This window comes from Manis javanica, chromosome 10 (genome assembly GCF_040802235.1).
Source record: "Manis javanica isolate MJ-LG chromosome 10, MJ_LKY, whole genome shotgun sequence".
NCBI lineage: Eukaryota > Metazoa > Chordata > Mammalia > Pholidota > Manidae > Manis > Manis javanica.
The window spans coordinates 101051232-101071045 of record NC_133165.1 but is presented as its reverse complement, the minus strand read 5'-3'; the positions used below and the strand labels follow the sequence as shown (position 1 = coordinate 101071045).

Genomic DNA, 19814 nt, shown 5'->3' with positions numbered 1-19814 from the left:
TAAGAGCAATAATGAAGAAACAGGATTTAGCCTACATAGATACACTTTAGTGTATATACTGAAATAATAACAGCAGGTCAGATCAGGGGAAAAAACTGTCCAGTGAGCATAAATCAACCCCTTGAGGCAATACAGTAAGCCAGGCACCTGCCCGATGAGAACATGGATGCAATTATCCCCAAGGTTCTTGCAGGCCCTCACATACTCTGGCTTGAAGACTTAGCCTATACAGCCTTGGAAGGTAGAATAAGGATGCTGGGAAGCAAATTTGACTCTAGAGAAGAAAGAACTTTCTGTACAGTCCATGACTTGCTTGCCCAACTGCTGGGAATCGCAAAGTTGAAAGACAGCTTAAACAGCATCTATTCAGCATTCATGCAGTTACGCTGAAGAATGAACGCAGGTGTCTAGAGGAAACTAGCGGACTGTCATCACTGGCTGTAAAGTTTCTGTTACTACAGAAGATGTCAGTTCAAAACAGTCCTGCTTAATATTGGAAGGTAAACATAGCTACAAAGAAATGGTAATGAGACATCTACACGATCACCTCGCAGGCAGGAATGAGAATGGGAGTCAAAGGAGAATGACTTTAATCAGGGGTTTGGAAATCAGCACCTGCGGAGGCCAGAATATTAAAAACAAATGAACCTGAAGGTTGCAAAACGAGAGGGGAAGATGGGGAGCCCACTTGTCATCAGCTCAATTCTATTTTCACCAAATGGGAAAATATGACCATCTGATTTTTAAACGCTGGAAACTATCCTAGCATTTTTAAATACTGTCCAAGGGAAAAAAGGCATGTCTGTGTCTGACTTTTGCCCCCATTCCACATCAGGTCTGTGGACTGTCATCTGTTCATCTCTGCTTTCAAATAGTGACCTGGTTTTTTCTCCTACTTCACTTTCTGCTCTGCTATAGTTCCCAGTGTGAATAAACAAATGCAGATCTGTTTATTGTACAGTGACAGCTGTTTCCTTTGATCCGGTTTTCATCCACACAGATTTAATTGAGGCCCATCACAGATACCACTCCACTCCGTGTTCTCATCCAGGTCACACGGGGAGCAACCTGGCCAGCTTACAGGATGGGGTCGAGAACAGAGGCCGCCCCCTTTTGGTGACCGCATCAGGGGCTCCACCCATCCCGTATCATCCCTGCGCAGTGAAGACAGCTTACAAAAACAAGCAGAATTTGGGGGGAGGAATTTCTTCAGCATGAGATTAATGAATGCACTGAACCAGGAATCCAGATTCATCTGTGTGAGCACAGAGCCCTCATCTGCTTGCTACCTAAAATGAGGCAATGACATTATAATTCTCACCCTCTCTCCCAAGGAAGTCACTGCACAGGGATGATCTGGGAAAGCTCTGAAGCACCCACAGGACTTCGCCGGCAGTACCTGAATGAGTATTCTACCCAGTGGACTAAGTAAAGGCTTTTCTTTGCATTCATTGATATTGGGAACAGAAGGCAATACAAGAGTGGCACGGTAATTTGTGGAGAAGATAGGAAACCAGGTACTTTCCCCCTTTTTAAGATAGAAAATGAAAGATTTTTAACTGCCTGGATGTGCTTCGATGAATGCCTCTCAGCCGCTGATTTGTGATTCGTGGTGGAAGGTCTCCCCCCAGTGGTTGAAGAGCAAAGTACACCTGCAGCGGCTCTGCGAGGAAGTCTCACTTTCAGGAAGCACTTTTTTTCTTTTTTTTAAACTTCTGTCCGGATCCTTCTCTTCCTCACGATCGTCAGCCTTCCCCGTCTCCTCCAGACTTCCATCACATGCCAGAATCCTCTGTCCTGGGAAATCATTTCTCTGAGCCCGCTATACCTAAGCCACAATCTTATTTCTCCTGTTCTCACCTCCACACATTGGACTGAGAGCTGAATGAATGAACCAGCCCCTCACCGTTTCTTTTACCTCCTACAGTTAGCTTCTAACTCCAACATCTAATTGACACTGCTTTTTAAAAAACATCTGTAACTGCACCTGAACCTTTGAAAACAAAAACAAAAACAAAAATCTCCTGCTGTTCTCTTCTCTCCTGGGCCACCATTCTCCCACATGGCGTCCAGATGGACTACCACTGTTTAAGTCCATCTCCGTTCCTGACATTCAGTTCCAGGTGTTCTGAGGTTTGGTCTGGAAATCCCCAGTCACTCTAACCTGTGGTCTGATGGCTCTCAATCCCACCCACCAGACTGGGCATTTCTCCTTGAGGTTCTCCTAAAGCCTCAGATGCAACGATTCTAACACTCGCCACTTTCCCCCACGCAACCATTTATTCCTGTCATGGACCTTGGCTCTGTTCAGTCTTTGGTTCACCCAAGATGAAAACTCGAAGTCAGCTGCAATTCATCAGGTCCTTTTATTTTCACATTAGTCACTTGCCGTGCCCATTAAAATCTCACCCTATTCCTTCCAACCTAGGCTAATCTTGATTTGAAATGTAAACTAGCAGAACTGCCTTCTCCCTGCCATCCTAACCCTGGACTCTCTCTTCAGTCCACCTCAGGTGTTGCTTCCACTATTCATCCATAATATTCTTTTAATTTACTTCCCTGTTCAAAAGCCTTCGAAGACTCCTTCTGGTCACCTCCGCCAAGTATGAGTCTCTCTGCCCACCTCTAAAGGCCTTGCACAAACTACTCCCTGAAAACATATCCCTGGCCACCCTGACTTCTCACTCCATCCTGAAACAAACTTCCCCTGTGCACTGGCTGGCTTCGTCCCCTCCTCTCTCACATCCTGTGTTTCCTCTGACCTCCATACACCTTCAGTCACATCATTCCCCTGCCCTTCAATCTCTGGCCCCTTTTTTAAGCACAGATGGTAGAAGTGTTTAAGAGAAGAATGAGGCATTCTTGAAAATAATTTCAGGAACCAGGTTCGACAATCATATTAAAAAAGAATTCAAATTTTACCTTTTCTTTTGGATTCCACTCCAGCTTGGTTATAGGAATTAGTGAAGCACAGGCAATCACTAAAAAAGAGGATATTGTTAAGGAAACTTAAGAAAACAGGTCCTGTAATGTCATGATCAGGATATTTTTCTAATGATATAAACACTACACAGTGTTGAAATGTTCATACCAACATTTCTACAGTCAAACGAGTTGTATTAGCTTCCTATAATTTCCAACCCTTCATTTGATAATGACAGCAGTTCCATGACAACATGGAAATACAGTCATTCTTCAGCTATACTTTTTCAGTTAATGTATAGGAAAATTTTAATCTGTGGGTACATTTTGCTCAACCCTGCTATTTAAATTTGGTCGAAATGGGTGACATGGCAGTCCGAGACAGATATTTTTTCGTTAAAATGCTATTTTCAAAGCAAGGCTTTAGAGGGAAAAAAATTAACATTTCAACGTACCAGAGCATCACAAAATATCAAGGTTCATATACAAAAACACACTACAGAGATTCAAACTACTATCTTTAAAATATAAGACTATTTTCATTGAGTAATTGGGTATAAGCAAAGCTCTTCCTTCTGGGCCCAAAGAGTTTAAGAATCAAAGATACATCCCACACCTGCCCTTGGGGATGAATAACAAGCCCCGAGAGGCCACTGTAACAGTGCAGGGACAGAGGCTACTGCCCTCTGTGGACAAAACTGTCTGCACAAAGGTGAAGATGACAAAGAGAAAGCTAGGGAGAAATGAGATGCTTTTAAAATGCTTTTGCAAAGAATTAGGAACTCAACGTGTTGAGTCAATGCCAAGTTAAGAATGCCTCTGAATTCAGAGTCTTATCCCCATTGCCCCGTACTTTGCATTGCTTAACACTCCTTGGTTTCTCACAATAAAAGGAGATAGCATAGAAGATTCTCTGGTCATACTTCTGACCATTCTTCTGTTTCTAATAGTAAAAGCCTCTTAATTCTTCCATTTGTTTGTTCTTTAGTCCCATCTCCTGGGCACTAGGGACCATGCTCAGTGGGGAGGATGGTAGAGAAAGCTCTGGCAAGCAGGCTTGGTCGCAGTTCTGAGAAACATCACAGCCTTGTCGGGACACAGCCCAGGGAATGGACCATGTCAGGGCACGGTGATGACTCAGAGGGAAAATTATTAATTCAGAGCAGAATGGGGTTTGAGGTGTCAGGGAAGGCTTCCTGGAGTCAAGCTTAATCTCAACTATGAGGTTTGAGGAGCTCTTAGAGCAGCCGCATCCCACACAGATTAATGCCAGGCACATGTATAAATGTATAATTTTCTACTACAGTGGCCATAGTTGTTAAAAACTACAAAGAAGCAAATGAAGTTAATTTTAACAATACACTTATTTAACCCAATATGTCAAAAATGCTATCATTTCAACATATAATAATATAAAAGATTATTAAGGAAATATTTTACATTTTTTAAATTATTATTATGAAGTCTTTGAAATCTGTCTCCATGCAGACTAGCTATGTTTCAAACCCCAACAGCCTCACGTGGCAATGGCCACACCTCAATGGACAGCTCAGCTCTAGAAAGACAAGGATGGGGGTGGTGATCCAGCCAGGGAGAAGAGCGAGGGCAAAAGCAGAGAACAGGGAACAGCCGTGTCCAGGAAGAAAATGAAAAAACAAGGTAAAAGAAAAAAATAGGCAGTCTCAGACCATATGTGTCAAGTAAAGGAACCTGGACTTTATGCTGTCAGTGATTTTGTGAAGGTTTTTGAAAGCTTCCGGAGCCAGGTGCCAGAGGAACGGTCTGAAGCACGGTTCTTCTGAGGCCTGCCTGTCTCTGTGTTACGGTTTCTTCGAGAAGTCACATAAGGCCTTTTCACAGTGAGGAGAAACAATGGCATTTTAAAGATGCTTTGAAGTCTTTATAAGGAAATATCAATACCATGCTAGCATTTAAGACAGAAGACCTTTTTCCCATGAATGAATTTATTGCAGTTAATTTAATACAAGGACGTGATCTGTTTCGGTCTGGGGATGCTACCCCTGGGCATGACTCCTAAGAACCTCCCAGAAATGGGAACTATTAGCATGTGAAACTCGAAGGCCTGAATTGCTTATTCTGCTAAAACTTCCTCTGATTTTAATATCTAAAGACCTATCTCCAAAGTTGGGAACAAACAAAGATCTCCTGTATCAAAAGACATTGCCTTTAACGCTAAAGATACTTCTATAAATTTTGTAACACAAGCTAAAAATTTTAAGGCCATATAATTGAAGAGAAAGCATGAAGAGAATCCATAAATAGCACAGGAAATTGAGAAGAAACTATCTTAGGAACCAGGGCATATATTCTGTTACTAAATTTCTCAGTACCAGGATTCGGTTCCTCTAGGCTTGGACAGTTTGTAATTAAAAATTTCCTTCCCTAAGAGGAAACCAAACCAAACCAAATCCAAAACCATACTTAAGACTTAACATTTTGTGTAGCTTCTACAAGAGAAATGCAAAGCTTAATATTTAGAAGCACACAATGTATTTGCACTTAAACCTGCCCACTGTATACCACAACTCAGAACAAGAAAATTGCCACTAATAAAATAGCTCGTTTTCCTACCATCTGACAATAATGACCATTTTTTAATGACTGCAGCTTTCTCTGATACGACTGCAGATGGTATTTCGAAAGATGGGGAATTTTCCACCCCTTAAAGATGACAGCTTTTCGTTTTCTTTGTGAAATACCTCTTGAGAGAGAGAGAGACAAAGAAAGAACAAGCTTTCGTTTCCTCTTTCAAATCAGAATAAGCAAGCATGGTATATTCATGTTTTCCTTTCACACTGTTGAATTAGAAAATGAAGTGAAATTTTGAAAATGAAATCCATCATAAAAAGAAAAGGCTAATTGTATTTTAACTGACTTAGAAATAATGATAGCTTTTTAAAACCTCTTAATACGAACGAGTATATCAAACCATCTAATCACCTATGTGTGAGGAGAGGGGACAGTCTGGCCTCTTGCAACTCCACAGGGCTATCAATTTAAGTACAATATCAATATTTGGTGTCTTTAACCAAACACTACAAAGAAAAATAAATATTTTCACATGGCTCATGAAACCAGCCCTGTTGGAAGGAAAGTAAACAGAGACTGAAGTGTTCCCACATTTTTCCATCTTCTTGTCACACCATTCTCTTCCCCAAAGATTCTTTTGATCTCACCAATGTTGAGATTATTTTCTTAATGCTTTACGCACTTCTCCCAGTTGTTCTGCTGAAGCATGTGGAAACATGGCTGCCAACCCTTGCGTTTTTCATGCTTTTTGGGGGAAGGTGGGGAGTGTCAAGTCTACAAGGACACCAACAGACGCAGAAAGGATACTGGGGATGACGGCCGCACAGGACACAGCAGAGATGGCCATCCGTACGTGGCACATGGACAGAGAGTTCCACTGGGGACACGATTTGTAAGAGATGATGGATTGCAGCAGCGTGTACACAACACCGCAGATGAAAGCCAGTAGGGCGCCGCCATCGTGGACCACCGGGACAGCCAGCTCCTGGAGGGAAAGTCACAAACGGTCCGCTACTCCTCAGCCATCCCTGAGCGCGCGCCCACTCTGGGCTACATAAAGCCACCGGTGGTCACAGATGCACCCACCACTCCCTGGAAAACGCACTGCTTGCAGAGAAAAGCCATACAGAGGCTGAAGTAAATGCCAAGAACTTGGTTGCTCCACAACAAACTTGAGCATGTGGGCCCAGACAGTGTGACATCTACCTTAGAGGAGGGGAGTTGAATATGACGGGCTTTGGAGTCTGGCAAACTTAGGTTAAAGATAATCTCAACTCCACCCCTGGGCTCTATGACCTTAGTTTAAAACCTCAATTTCTGTACCTGCAAAACAGGTATAACAATTTCTGCCTTGCAGGTTTACAGTGAAAATTACATGACATATTACATTTCAAGGTACACGATTTGTCCCGTTAAGGTGCCAAGGATGGCTTAGGGTTTTTAGCTTCCCTTCTCCCCAGTAACCTCTAATTGTACCTCCTAAGCCACCCCAAATGAACACACAAATCTAAATTAGAACACTGCCCTTGTGATACTAAACCAGGTTCAAATCGAGCTCCAAGCCCCCACCGTCCTCTAACCAGCTATTTCAACCAGAAGGCAGCCCCTTCACCCAGTCTGGGCAGAAAGGCCCAAACATGCTCATGACCGATCAAACATGCTCCATGACTGATCAAGTTGCTCACTCTAGGCTCCTTTCAAATGTGCAGTGGGTACCTACCTTCCAGTATTACAGTGATGTTTAGAGTGAGCGACTAAGCCTGCCCTTGAACTTGAAAATGCAAGCTCTGCAAAAGAAAGTGTCCCAGGCAGCCTGGTTTGGGCCCCAGATCCCTGCAACCCTCGACTCACTACCCACACCCTTTTCTCCAGGACTTTTCTTTGACCTGGGCCACCGAGGCTTCCCCAGAACCAATGCTCTCCATTCAGACTGTTTAAGAATAAACTGATATTGAATCTTTTTTCTCCACATGGGAAAAGGAGATTAAAAAAAAAAAAACTACCTATTTTCTAAGGAAATTTTGTTTCCTGGTATCAAACCTAAGAATACAGGAAAAAATCCACTCCTTGATTTTGGTGTTATATTCAATATGGCTGCATTAACTTAATGTTCTGCAACCTGCTATATCAATTACTCATTTATTAGGTACAGATTCTATTATTCCTGGGATACCTAACATGGGTGTACAGACTTAAGGGACATTACATAGGAAAAATAAAATACACTCTGTGCATTTTAAAATACACGTACACATTTAAGAACTTGAAAAATAAAGGAAAATAACCACTAAATTTGTACACTTAAAAGTGGTTAAATGGTCAATTTATGTTATAGGTATTTTACCATGATTAAAAATGATAGTAATCCAAAGGAAATGAAGTCACTATCTCAAAAACATTCCTGCACCGCCATGTGCGAACAGAGAAAGGAGGACATTTTTCCTCTATTTACATTAGCACGAGTGGATCTTGAGGGCATTATGCTAAGTGAGTAAGTGAGGCAGAGAAGGACAAACACTGGATGATCTGACTTTTATGTGGGGTTTTAAATAAAAAACTAAACTCACAGACTGGTGGTTACCAGAGGTGGGGCATGGGGGTGCAGGAAATGGGGGAAGATGGTCGAAAGGTAAAAACTTCCAGTTTTAAGGTCTGAGGATGTAATGTACAGCATGAGGACTATAGTTAACAATACTGTATTGTATATTTGGAAGTTGCTAAATCTTAAACATCTCATCACACACAAAAAAATGTGTAACTATGTGACGTGATGGGTATTAACTAACTCACTGTAATATTTCACAGTATATACATGTATCAAATCACTATGCTGTACACCTTGGGCTAATACAATGTTATATGTCAGTCATACTGTAATAAAAGTGGAGGAAAATATTGAACCAAAATAAGAATAGAATTAAGAAAAATAAGCCTTTTTCACCCCTTGAATGTTAGGCACATTTGAGCAAAGGAAAATAAGCAAAAGGCAAGGCATCTACTGCTAATAAGTCATTTTTAAAAATAATCTTCCGAGGATCCTGATGCCTTCCACGCTCCACATTCTTCTCATGCTAAGTCAGTCAGCCTCCTGAATTGCATACTTTGTTTCCTCTCACTCACACTCTCAGGCAGTCTGTTTCTTCAACCCTGGCCAGTTCAAAATAGTGTTGTGGATCTTACTCCGCAAACCTCACCGGACCCTACGTTAACCCTGACGTTATCAGACCACCTCGCCCTTGAGGCCGCGGGAGCTGTATGTGTAAAGTGCCTTTTCCGCTGTGGACTACATTCTCTCTCATCAAAGGTGTCTTTTAGAAGAGAGATGATTCTTGAATCCAACATGAATTTTCGATGGAGGAGAACATGAAAACCTAGCACCACCTGTGGATCTTTTTTGAAACTCTCTTGTTAACTAAAAGGTGGTAAAAATAGATAAAACTAGAATATTGAGAGAACTGAACCTTGGAAAAACTTGCCTTTTCCAAAAAGTTACCAAGGAAAAACTCAGAGGCTGGTGAATTCCCACTGGGAAGCAGGCCCCCGCCCTCCAGGTCAGGGGATTGCTATCCGCAGTGCGGGTTCTCCTCAGAAAACCACCAGGCAACGCTCTCCCACCCGCACAGCTCAGCTTCTCCTCAAGGGCACAGCTCCCCCTGGCCTGCTCCTGGCGGGCTGAAATGAATTACAGGACATCAAACAAGGAAGCTGTAAAGATATATTTATGGGAACAAAGACAAGGCAAACACTTGGCCCTCAGGAAGGTTAAGGTTTCTATTTCTGGTTTTTATAAAGATGTAATTCTCTTTGGGGAAGCCCTAAAGAGAACCAGAAGTTCAGTTATCCAACCGTCGAAGTTTTCTTCCTCAAGTCTACCCTTTACAGTTTAAGAACTGACAGTGGTCCCCCTTAGGATGCTGTGTTACTCGGAGAATGCAGCGACAGGACAGTACAGCGCTGCTGACCCCCCGCACAGCCCCTATCCTTACTCTAAGATGACTAGATCAGTCCAGGTCTCCCCTTCCCGTTTTAATTTTTGTTTCATCATCGATGCTAGACTGTGCATCGGGAACATGCTCTTTTCTCACAGAGATGTCCTCATTCTGCACTGGGGTGAACTCCGCCCACAGGTTTTGGACAGACTGCTCCGATTCAGAGGCCACTTCTGCCTTTCGTTACTCAGGTGATCTCGGGCAAGGATGAACCTCTCTGAGCCTCCATTTCTCCATTAATTAATAAGGAAAAGACTACTACCAATTTCCTAAGGTCCTTTTTAGAATTATGAGTTAAAGCATTGAATGTTTTCATAAATGTCTGTCACATAGAAAATTTCCAATAGATGTTTTGAAAAAAATGCAATCATAAAACGTAAGGAAATATCATAAAGAGTCTCTACCATGTGACAAATGTCACAACCACGAATGGCCTTATTTTGCCCTATAGGGACAACCAGGGTAGGGAAGTAAAACAGAGCCAGAGGCAAATTCAGCTCCCTAACTGCCCCCCACGAAGCCCATTCGCTTGCACCAGAGAGGCTCTGAATCTGGCTGTCAGCTTTCTGGCTCCCAGTGTTAACAAGGGAACATTAATAACTATGGCTTTGTAATGTTCAAAAATGAAAAGTCATTGGCCCTGACTTGAGAGAGTATCCCTGCCCTGTAGGTTGTCCGTGTGATCTAAGGAAGGGCGCCTTCCTCTGCACCCCTCACAACACAGCCCTGCGTTTTCCAGAGCTCCTCCTCATCTGGATCCCTCTCATGACCCGATGGACAGATGGCATCCCCCAGGGCGCCGCAGCACAGACAGGGCGACTCAGCGAGGCCCACGTGGGGCGGGCCAGACAGAGGACACCCTGACCAGGGCCTGACTTCACGCCACAGCAAACAGTAGCCAAGGGGTGGAAAGCAGATGGTAGAGGTGGGGCCGGGGTTTTTGGCCTCCCAGATCAAGCTCGGGGGCGGCACCCTATGCTGCTGCTTCAGTGCGCCCACACGCACTTCGGCTGCCACCAGCAGTGAAGGCTGGCACCACACAAGATCAACCCACTGCTGGTGGGAAAGGAGCAGGATGCCCCTGGGCAGAAGCAAAAGTCCTCCTGGAGTAACTAACGGCCTTTCTGCTGTCCTGGAAACAAGAGCAAGGGAGAGAGCAGGGCCAGTGTTATCGCACGATGACCAACCGACGGCAGCCACGGTGGCTGCCAAGGACACGCTGCTGGCCGCTACGCCGCATCTCTCGGCATCCTTGAATCCCAGGAGGCTTTCAAGCACTGTGATAATTAGTACGAATTTGAAATAGAACAATTGTTACTAGAATATTAAACACTGTCTCCATAGCCACCAGGCCCCAGGCCTTCATGGAAGAGACCTTGGTATGAATGGGAATCCACCAATGGAATAAAACAACCAGGGTTTTTTCTAACACTTGACACAGTAAGAATATATTGAACAGCCTCCGCACCACTGGCATGTAAGGTAATTTGCTCCAGTGGGGCCATGTTTTAGGTCTGCAGCTAATTAGCTGAGTAGCTCTGAGCAAATGATTTCACCTACAAGTACCTATGTCCTCATCTGCAAAAGGAAGAGATCGGAGGCCTCTCTTTGAGCCGAATGTCTGAGGTTCAAACGGTAGACTGGGTCAGCAGCACACACGCTCATTCACACTGACATTCTCACTCAGTGAAATCACTGCGATGGCTCCCTGTGGGGAAGGACCCCCACCACCATCACTTTCCCTACTGTTCTATGAGGACAGTTGTCCGCTGCTTCACCCCAGATATGTCTGGCCTTGAGAAACCTGAAAACACATGAGTAAGGAGCTAGCTAAGGGCCTTGAAGGCCAGACACCTGGCCATGAAGGCCACATGCATGTGCGTCTTCAATATTTTTGCAACCATGAGTTACCACTGCAGCAGTATAAGAAGTACAGCTTTATGAAGAATAAAGTGGCCTCTTTTGAGCACCGTCCATGACGATTCCCGCCACCTTCTTTGCTCTTCGCGTTGCCCCAAGACCTCAAAGGCAACCCCTGGACCCTCACACTCCCCTCAGCTGTGATGACTGCAGCTCCCTCAATGCATCAAACCACCCCAAGAGCACACGGGGCCACGCAGTGCCCCAAGCACCATTCACGGCTCTCACACTCTCACAGCTGCGTGAACGCGCACCCCACCTCTCCTGAGCTCCAGGCACAACTGACTTGCAAACAGTAAAGATTTGTCTCTAAAAAGCAAACTCTCCCCATTTTGATGGACTCATCAAAGATTTGACAGCTGCACTGGCACAGGCGTGCTTCCTACCTTCTCACTTCTCTCCTCCAGACACATAGACTCTGCGGACCCCAGTGACTCAAAGAACATCAGGTCATACCTGAAAATTGGCTACAATGCCCATTCCGATACATCCCACCAAGCCAAGAACTAAGGACACCAAGTTAAAAACTGGCGTGCTGACACAGCTGGTCTGGTTTTGCTTCTCTACGACTTTATATCTTGTGTACATCGTGGCTGCACCTGGAAAAGAAAGGCACTTGGATAAATTTTTATTATTTGACTTTTTTAGAATGAAAAACACAGGGACAATCTTGTATTGTATTGCAATATCTCCCCACTCCACCCCTATCCATCCTCACCCCATCTTACTCTCTCCCCAGCGTGAAGGATACACAAGCACATGCGCACATACACACACCATCTTGGCTGTTAGCCTTTTTACAGAAATGCTATCGTGCATGTATTGTTCTGTGACTTGTTTTTTTTTCCACTTAAAAATGTACCACAGAGGTCTTGCTGTCAGTGCAAACAGGACCACCTCATTATTCTTGGGAGCCCCGTCAAGGTATAGAGTGAGACACCACGTTTATTTCATCATTTTCCTAATGATTGATTCCCATGGTTTCTATGTTTTTCCTGTTCCAAACAATACTCAACAAACATCCTTGTATAGGGAAGTCTTTGGCACACTTTTGGTGTTTCTAAAAGACGAATTCCTAGAGGTAGTATTACTGGGTCAAAAGCTACACACAATTAAAATGCCAAAAAGTATCTCCAAATTGCTCCAAGACCATACATAGCATTTACACTCCCACAGCAGTTTGAAGGTGATTCTCTATGCCTTTGCCTTTCCAATTATTGCCAATCTAATGAATGAAAAATGGCAATCTTGTGTTTTATATTTGTTGGGCACACAGATGGACACAAGTTATTTGCATTTCTGACCATCAATGAGATTGAGCCACTCTCAGTATGTCCACAAGTCATCTGAATTTCTTCTTTTGAAAAGTACACATTTATCATTTATTTCCTCTTGAGTATGCCTACTCATTGTTAATTTGTAGTTGATTTTTACACATTATGTCCATCAGTCTCCTGTCTGCTATAAATAAAAAATGTTCTTCTGGTCTGTTGTTTGTCTTTCACTTTGTTTTTTTGTATGTTTTTATCACTTCAAAATTTGAATTTTTTATCTACTCAAATCTGTCAGTTCTTACCTACATAGCTTCTGGGTTTTGGGTAGGCTAGATAAACTTTTCCATCCTAAGGCTTTTCAAATATTTTCCTATAATTTAATCCTCTTATACTTTTGCTTTTCATGTTTAGTTCTTTAATTACCATGGGTTTTTGGAATAGTGTGAGACAGTCACTAAAGATATGTCTTTCCAAAGACCTAGGCCATTAACCAAACGCCATTATTGTTGGGAGAGTATTTGGCAATAAAATGTAATTTGCATGAGAGCAGGATCCTTGTCTGGCTGCCATAGAGCTCCTAGTACTAAGCATAGGCACATTGACTAAATGGTTAGCTATCAGAATTTTAGACCTATATTCCCTTTACCACAGTAAACTTATAGAAAAACTCATAGATACGCAAAGATATGTTTAAAAGGATACTCACTTTAGTATTGTAAATGGCAAAATCAGACATAGCCTACATGTTTAAAAACAAGGGACTAATTAAATAAATTATAATACATCCATGAGATGGGTATCATGTGATGGATATCGGGTTAAAGTAGATTTCTGTATATTAAAATGCTGTGTAGGAATAAACCTAACCAAGGAAGTGAAAGACCTATACGCTGAAAACTATAAGACACTCTTAAGAGAAATTAAAGAAGACACTTGCAAATGGAAACTCATCTCATGCTCTTAGCTAGGAATTAATATCGTCAAAATGGCCATCCTGCGCAAAGCAATATACAGATTTGATGCAATCCCTATCAAATTACCAACAACATTCTTCAACGAACTGGAACAAATAGTTCAAAAATTCATATGGAAACACCAAAGACCCTGAAAAGCCAAAGCAATCCTGAGAAGGAAGAATCAAGTGGGGGGGTCTTGCTCCCCAACTTCAACCTCTGCTACAAAGCTACAGTAATCAAGGCAATTTGGTACTGGCACAAGAACAGAGCCACAGACCAGTGGAACAGAAAAGAGACTCCAGACATTAACCCAAACATATATGGTCAATTAATATACGATAAAGGAGCCATGGACATACAATGGGGAAATGAAAGTCTCTTCAACAGATAGTGCTGGCAAAACTGGACAGCTACATGTAAGAGAATGAAACTGGATCACTGTCTAACCCCACACACAAAAGTAAATTTGAAATGGATCAAAGACCTGAATGTAAGTCATAAAACCATAGAACGAGACCACAAATGCACAATAGGCAAAAATCTCTTGGACATAAACATGAGCAACTTCTTCATGAACATATATCCCCAGGCAAGGGAAACAAAAGCAAAAATGAACAAGTGGGACTATATTAGCTGAAAAGCTTCTGTACAGCAAAGGACACCATCAATAGAACAAAAAGGTACCCTACAGTATGGGAGAATATATTCATAAACGACAGATCTGATAAAGGGTTGACATCCAAAATATATAAAGAGCTCATGTACCTCAACAAACAAAAAGGAAATAACCCAATTAAAAAATGGGCACAGGATCTGAACAGACAGTTCTCCAAAGAAGAAATTCAGATGGCCAACAGGCACATGAAAAGATGCTTCACATCGCTTGTCATCAGAGAAATTCAAATTAAAACCACAATGAGATATCACCTCACACCAGTAAGGATCGCCACCATCCAAAAGACAAACAACAACAAATGTCGGTGAGGTTGTGGAGAAAGGGGAACCCTCCTACACTGCTGGTGGGAATGTAAATTAGTTCAACCATTGTGGAAAACAGTATGGAGGTTCCTCAAAAAGCTCAAAATACCATTTGACCCAGGAATTCCACTTCTAGGAATTTACCCTAAGAATGCAGCAGCCCAGTTTGAAAAAGACAGATGCACCCCTATGTTTATTGCAGCACTATTTACACTAGCCAAGAAATGGAAACAACCTAAATGTCCATCAGTAGATGAATGGATAAAGAAGATGTGGTACATATACACAATGGAATATTATTCAGCCATAAGAAAACAAATCCTACCATTTGCAACATCATGGATGGAGCTAGAGGGTATTATGTTCAGTGAAATAAGCCAGGTGGAGAAAGACATGTATCAAATGATTTCACTCATATGTGGAGTATAAGCACAAAGAAAAACTGGAGGAACAAAACAGCAGCAGAATCACAGAACCCAAGAATGGACTAACAGTTACCAAAGGGAAAGGGACTGGGGAGGATGGGTGGAAAGGGAGGGACAAGGGTGGGGGAAAAAGAAAGGGGACATTATGATTAGCATGTATAATGTAGGGGGGTGGGCATGGGGAGGCTGTAAGACACAGTGAAGACAAGTAGTGATTCTACAGCATCTTATAACGCTGATGGACGGTGACTATAATGGGGTGTGTGGGGTGGACTTGGTGAAGGGGGGAGCCGAGTAAACATAATGTTCTTCATGCAATTGTTGATTAATGATAACAAAAAAAAAATGCTGTGATGGCTTCAATATGTTTGCTGAATTTTAAAAAGCCAGCTAAAAGCTAACCATTTATCATTAACTATTTAAAATGAAGATATTCATGTCAGATTCTGCCTTGCCTAGAAGCAAAAAGCCATATTTATTTCCACTTGGTAGTGACAAAATAATCTCTGTCTTCTAAATCTGGGTTCTAGGCAAGAATGGCATAAAAGGCACTGGAACAGACTGACTCCTATTTCTACTTCCCCGCACTCACCTTCAAAACCTTGGGAGAAGACCACAAATGCACGATAGGGTGAAACTCTCTCTCTATCAAATAGGGTGGCAAATTAATTCCAAAGACACCAAGCCACTAAGTAGGGTTCCCAGCACTTGTCCCCTCCCCCCTGCACCAGCAGAGAGGGACAGAAGTGCTGGTTACATGATAGGCCCCTGGCAAATGTCTGATTGCTCATAGGGGATTGCAGGGATTCACGGAAGGAGTGGGCCCTTTATTTATGATCTATGCACCCAGATCATCACTCCCCCTCCAGAGTAGAATGAGTTTTTCAGTCATGACATTAACTGGCTCCTGAGAGGTTTGTATCCTATCAAGTGCATCTCAGATGTATTTGAAGCGTCACACCTGAGTTGGAGACAAAGTGCTCCCTGCTTCACCTTTCCCCTTCCTCTACCAAGTGAAAGGATACGTCTGTCAGTGGTCGGGAAGCTCAGTGATCCAAGTCCCCTAGAGTGCTTGTTCACAATGTAGACTGCACTCCCAGAGGCTCTGATTCTGTACGTGGCCCCAGAACACACATTTTAACCAGCACCCGAGATGATTTTCATATAAGTTGCTTCCAGATAACAGTCTGAGAAACATTACCCTGCATATTGGGTGTCTTTGGCTTATACAAATGCATTGGATATAAATCAGAATTTTAAAATCAAATCACATTTTAAAATCCATTTCAAAACCCTGTGGCAAATTGCCAGATGAAGTGAAGAACAGTTCTGTAATGAGGCCATAAGTAACCTTGAATTTCTGGTCATTTTAGTTGCTCAAAGTAGAGCAAAATTCTAGTTGCAAAGTTTATACTTTTAAAAACTCGTACTGACCAAGCGTGAGCGCTAATGAAACTGTGGACTCTGAGTGGGAATGAAGTTGGCCTCCCTGGGGGGCGGGGGGATGCCGGTAATGGGGGGAGGGGCTTGGGGGACACAGGGCATATAGCAAAAACCTCTACCTCTTGCTCAGTTTTGCTGTGACCTTAAAACTGTTCTAAAAACAAGTCTTAAAAAAACAGTAAAATATACACAAGCTGTAAACAATACAGTTCACTTCCCTTGAGACAGTAAATTTTTCATTTACTTATAACAGTTCCTGTGGACTTACCAAGAAATGCAGAGAAGTTTATCATAAATCCAAAAATACCACTCTCTGGAGGAGTTGTTCCTGTGTCACTGAGAAAGAGAAGGAAAGACCAAATTATTAAAGAAATTTAGTCCAGACTCCGGGGCAGGCATGGAATCGGCAGGTTTTATATTGTTTCCTTTGGAAGTTCAGCCACTTTGAATTCCAAAGATTTGGCCTCATTTTGTTCTAAAGTATTTTCATTTTGGCTCTGAAAAAAATCTAAAATTCATTTTTCTACCATGAGACATTACATTTAGGTTTTTTTCCATTGAAAAAAGCTAGAAAATAATTACAGTGAATGGGGATGGTGTTGTTTTTCAAATGACTGAACCTGAAACTTGATGTGTGTTCATTCTCAGTGAAGCACTGAGTGTGACTCTTTCATGGCAAAAATGACGGAGAATCACATCAGAAAAATCTCTTTGGATATTAAAAATACATAAACATATTTAAATTTTTTTTAACAATTTGATTTATGCATAAGCACTTCCACTGCTGAAAAATACAATGATAGAAAACTGAGCAACATTATTGATACCTATCACTTCTGGAAATAATAGGGTATTTTGATAAATTATTTTAACAAATAAGAGTTTCTATAAAACTTTTCAGGTGCAGCCTATCAATTAACTAATGAGCTGGAAAGTAGTGTTTGACATGTTCTGTTTCCTGTTCATTAATGGCAAGGTTTACATTTTTACTTTTTCAAACTGTTGCATCAGCAACACTTTAAAAATAATGGCAAAAGTGCTCCCACCATGAAACAACTCTACTGTCTTGAGTGTTTCCATGTTTGGAAACAGCTCTGAAATTTAACTAATCCTGTTGAAAAGATACACTTCAAAGTGTTTGAAGAATTCCACAAGAAGCCTGTGTGTACAGAAAGTAGGAGCCTGTAAGTTTTGTGGACACCTAATATTTGAAGAGTGTAAAGAAGTTAATATTCTCCCTTACAACAAATGCCTCTATTCCCAGTTATTTCCATCTCAGTGCCACTTGAACCTGTAAGAATCAGAAGGGTTTAGAATCGAACATTACCATATTTTCCACAAATAACCGTTTTTCTCCCTAAAGGAATGTTGAGTAGAGAAGGCTGCCTGCCACGCAGGACGCCATCCTGAGCATGGCATGGTACTGAGTGGGTGGCCGGAGGGGACAGGCACCTGGGCTGGGGAGAAGGCAGAGAGCACCCGTACCCTGGGCCAGCACTGTCGCCAGGTTAATTGTCACAAGGTGACCGAGTCTACTCTCGGCCTCGGGGTTTAAACAAAGCAGCTACCAGGTGACTCATACGTGAGTACTTGTTACCACAGGTCTGAGAGTCAGCTGCCACATGCCAGCAAGACTGTTCACTTGTTTGTGGAGAAAAGAAATGGAGGAGCGTGGAGGATATTTAGGGGAAGAAGTACCAGGGTCCTCTAACTGGAGGTGAGAAGACGGACTCAGGGACTTTCTGTTCATTGATAACAAGCTGGGACGTATCTCAGGGACCCAAACACACCGTCCAGAAGGCATCAAGCCATCTGAAAGCTCAGAATTTCAGGGAGGTATTTTATTCTTGTTTATCTGTACAGGGAAAACCCTACCAGGTAAAAGAAAAGCACTTTACAAATAGCCTTATACGATTTGCATTTGCTGAATGAATGACTATAAGAATGGTAAAAAAAAAAAAACACCTTTTTTTTTTCCCCTAATAGATACTATGATTTAATGAGTTACAAGAAATACGTATTTGACCATTCAGATAACCGAAGACATCTATTTCTCGGTAAATGTGGTCTTCATCCACAGGTCCTGAAACACTGCAGAGCCATAAAGGGGAAATGGGTGTCTGGTTATATTGAGAGACTTTTGGGGGCTGAATTTGAATCAGTCAATGGCCAGTGATTTGGCCAGTCATGACTGTGCAATGATTGCCTCAAAAACCCCAGAAGAAAAGCATATTCTCTCTCTCTTGCATTGCGCCCCTCTGTGGAGAGAACGACTTTGCTTGGGGAATCAGAAAGCTTCCACGTGCCTCTTGAGCCAGGCCCCAAGCTCCACGAGCACAGAAGCTCCTTTATTTAGGATCTTGCCCCATGTACCTCTTCATCTGGCTGTTAACTTGTATCCTTTATGGTATCCTTTATAAACTGACAAATGTTTTTTCCTGAGTTCTGTGAGCTGATCCAGCAAAATTAATCGAACCTAAGGAGAAGTCGCTGGGACCTCCAATCTGTAGCCAGTTGGTCAGCACAGCAAACAGCCTGGGGCTTGCTTGCGATCTGTCTCGAACGAGGGTGGGGAGAGGAAGGGGAAGGGGGCAGGGGTTAGGTTGGGGCTGTGCAGTCTTGTAGGACGGCGCCCTTAAGGGCCTCTGCCGCACATTCTGCTGGTACACACACACACACACACACACACACACACACACACACACACACTGGAATCACACACACACACACACACACACACACACACACACACTGGAATCACACACACACACACACTGGAAACACACACACTGTAATCACACACACACACACACACACACACTGGAAACACACACACTGGAATCACTCACACACACGCACACACACTGGAATCACACACACACACACACTGGAATCACACACACACACACACACACTGGAATCACACACACACACACACACACACACTGGAATCACACACACACACACACACACACACACTGCAAACACACACACTGGAATCACACACACACACACACACACTGGAATCACACACACACACACACACACACACACACACACACACACACACACAGGAATCACACACACACACACACACACACACACTGGAATCTGGTCCAAGAACCTGAGAGGAGTTACAGTACTGCTGTGTATTAAAAAAAAAAAAAATCGGTGTCAGAGTAGTGGGATTTGATAGAAGAGCCCAGGCTCACAGAAATACATGATGTTTGAAGACAAAGAATGAAAGGCAGGGGATGAGGAACCTTTGATGCCTGGCTGGGTCACCCATGGTATGAAACGGGGGCTGCGCTGCAATCAGCAACTAAGGTAAAAGTTACCGGTGGAATTTAGAAATGG

The 19814-nt window shown here is 42.7% G+C and overlaps 1 protein-coding gene across 5 annotated transcripts in view; it reads right to left on the bottom strand.

The window, feature by feature from the left end:
- The window catches only part of DRAM1 (DNA damage regulated autophagy modulator 1), a 73211-nt gene that overhangs the window by 37011 nt on the left and 16386 nt on the right, over positions 1 to 19814 (bottom strand). For 4 of the 5 annotated variants that reach the window (XM_073213720.1, XM_073213719.1, XM_017681281.3 and 1 more), the window contains exons 2-5: positions 16726 to 16793; positions 11838 to 11980; positions 6280 to 6457; positions 2923 to 2981 (exon numbers count right to left, since the gene is read on the bottom strand). In XM_073213720.1, coding sequence (XP_073069821.1) covers positions 2923 to 2981; positions 6280 to 6457; positions 11838 to 11980; positions 16726 to 16793 — 448 coding nt within the window. Of the gene's footprint in view, positions 1 to 5; positions 1798 to 2922; positions 2982 to 6279; positions 6458 to 11837; positions 11981 to 16725; positions 16794 to 19814 lie in introns of those variants that run through there. The other variant, XM_037007124.2, reaches the window with a different exon arrangement.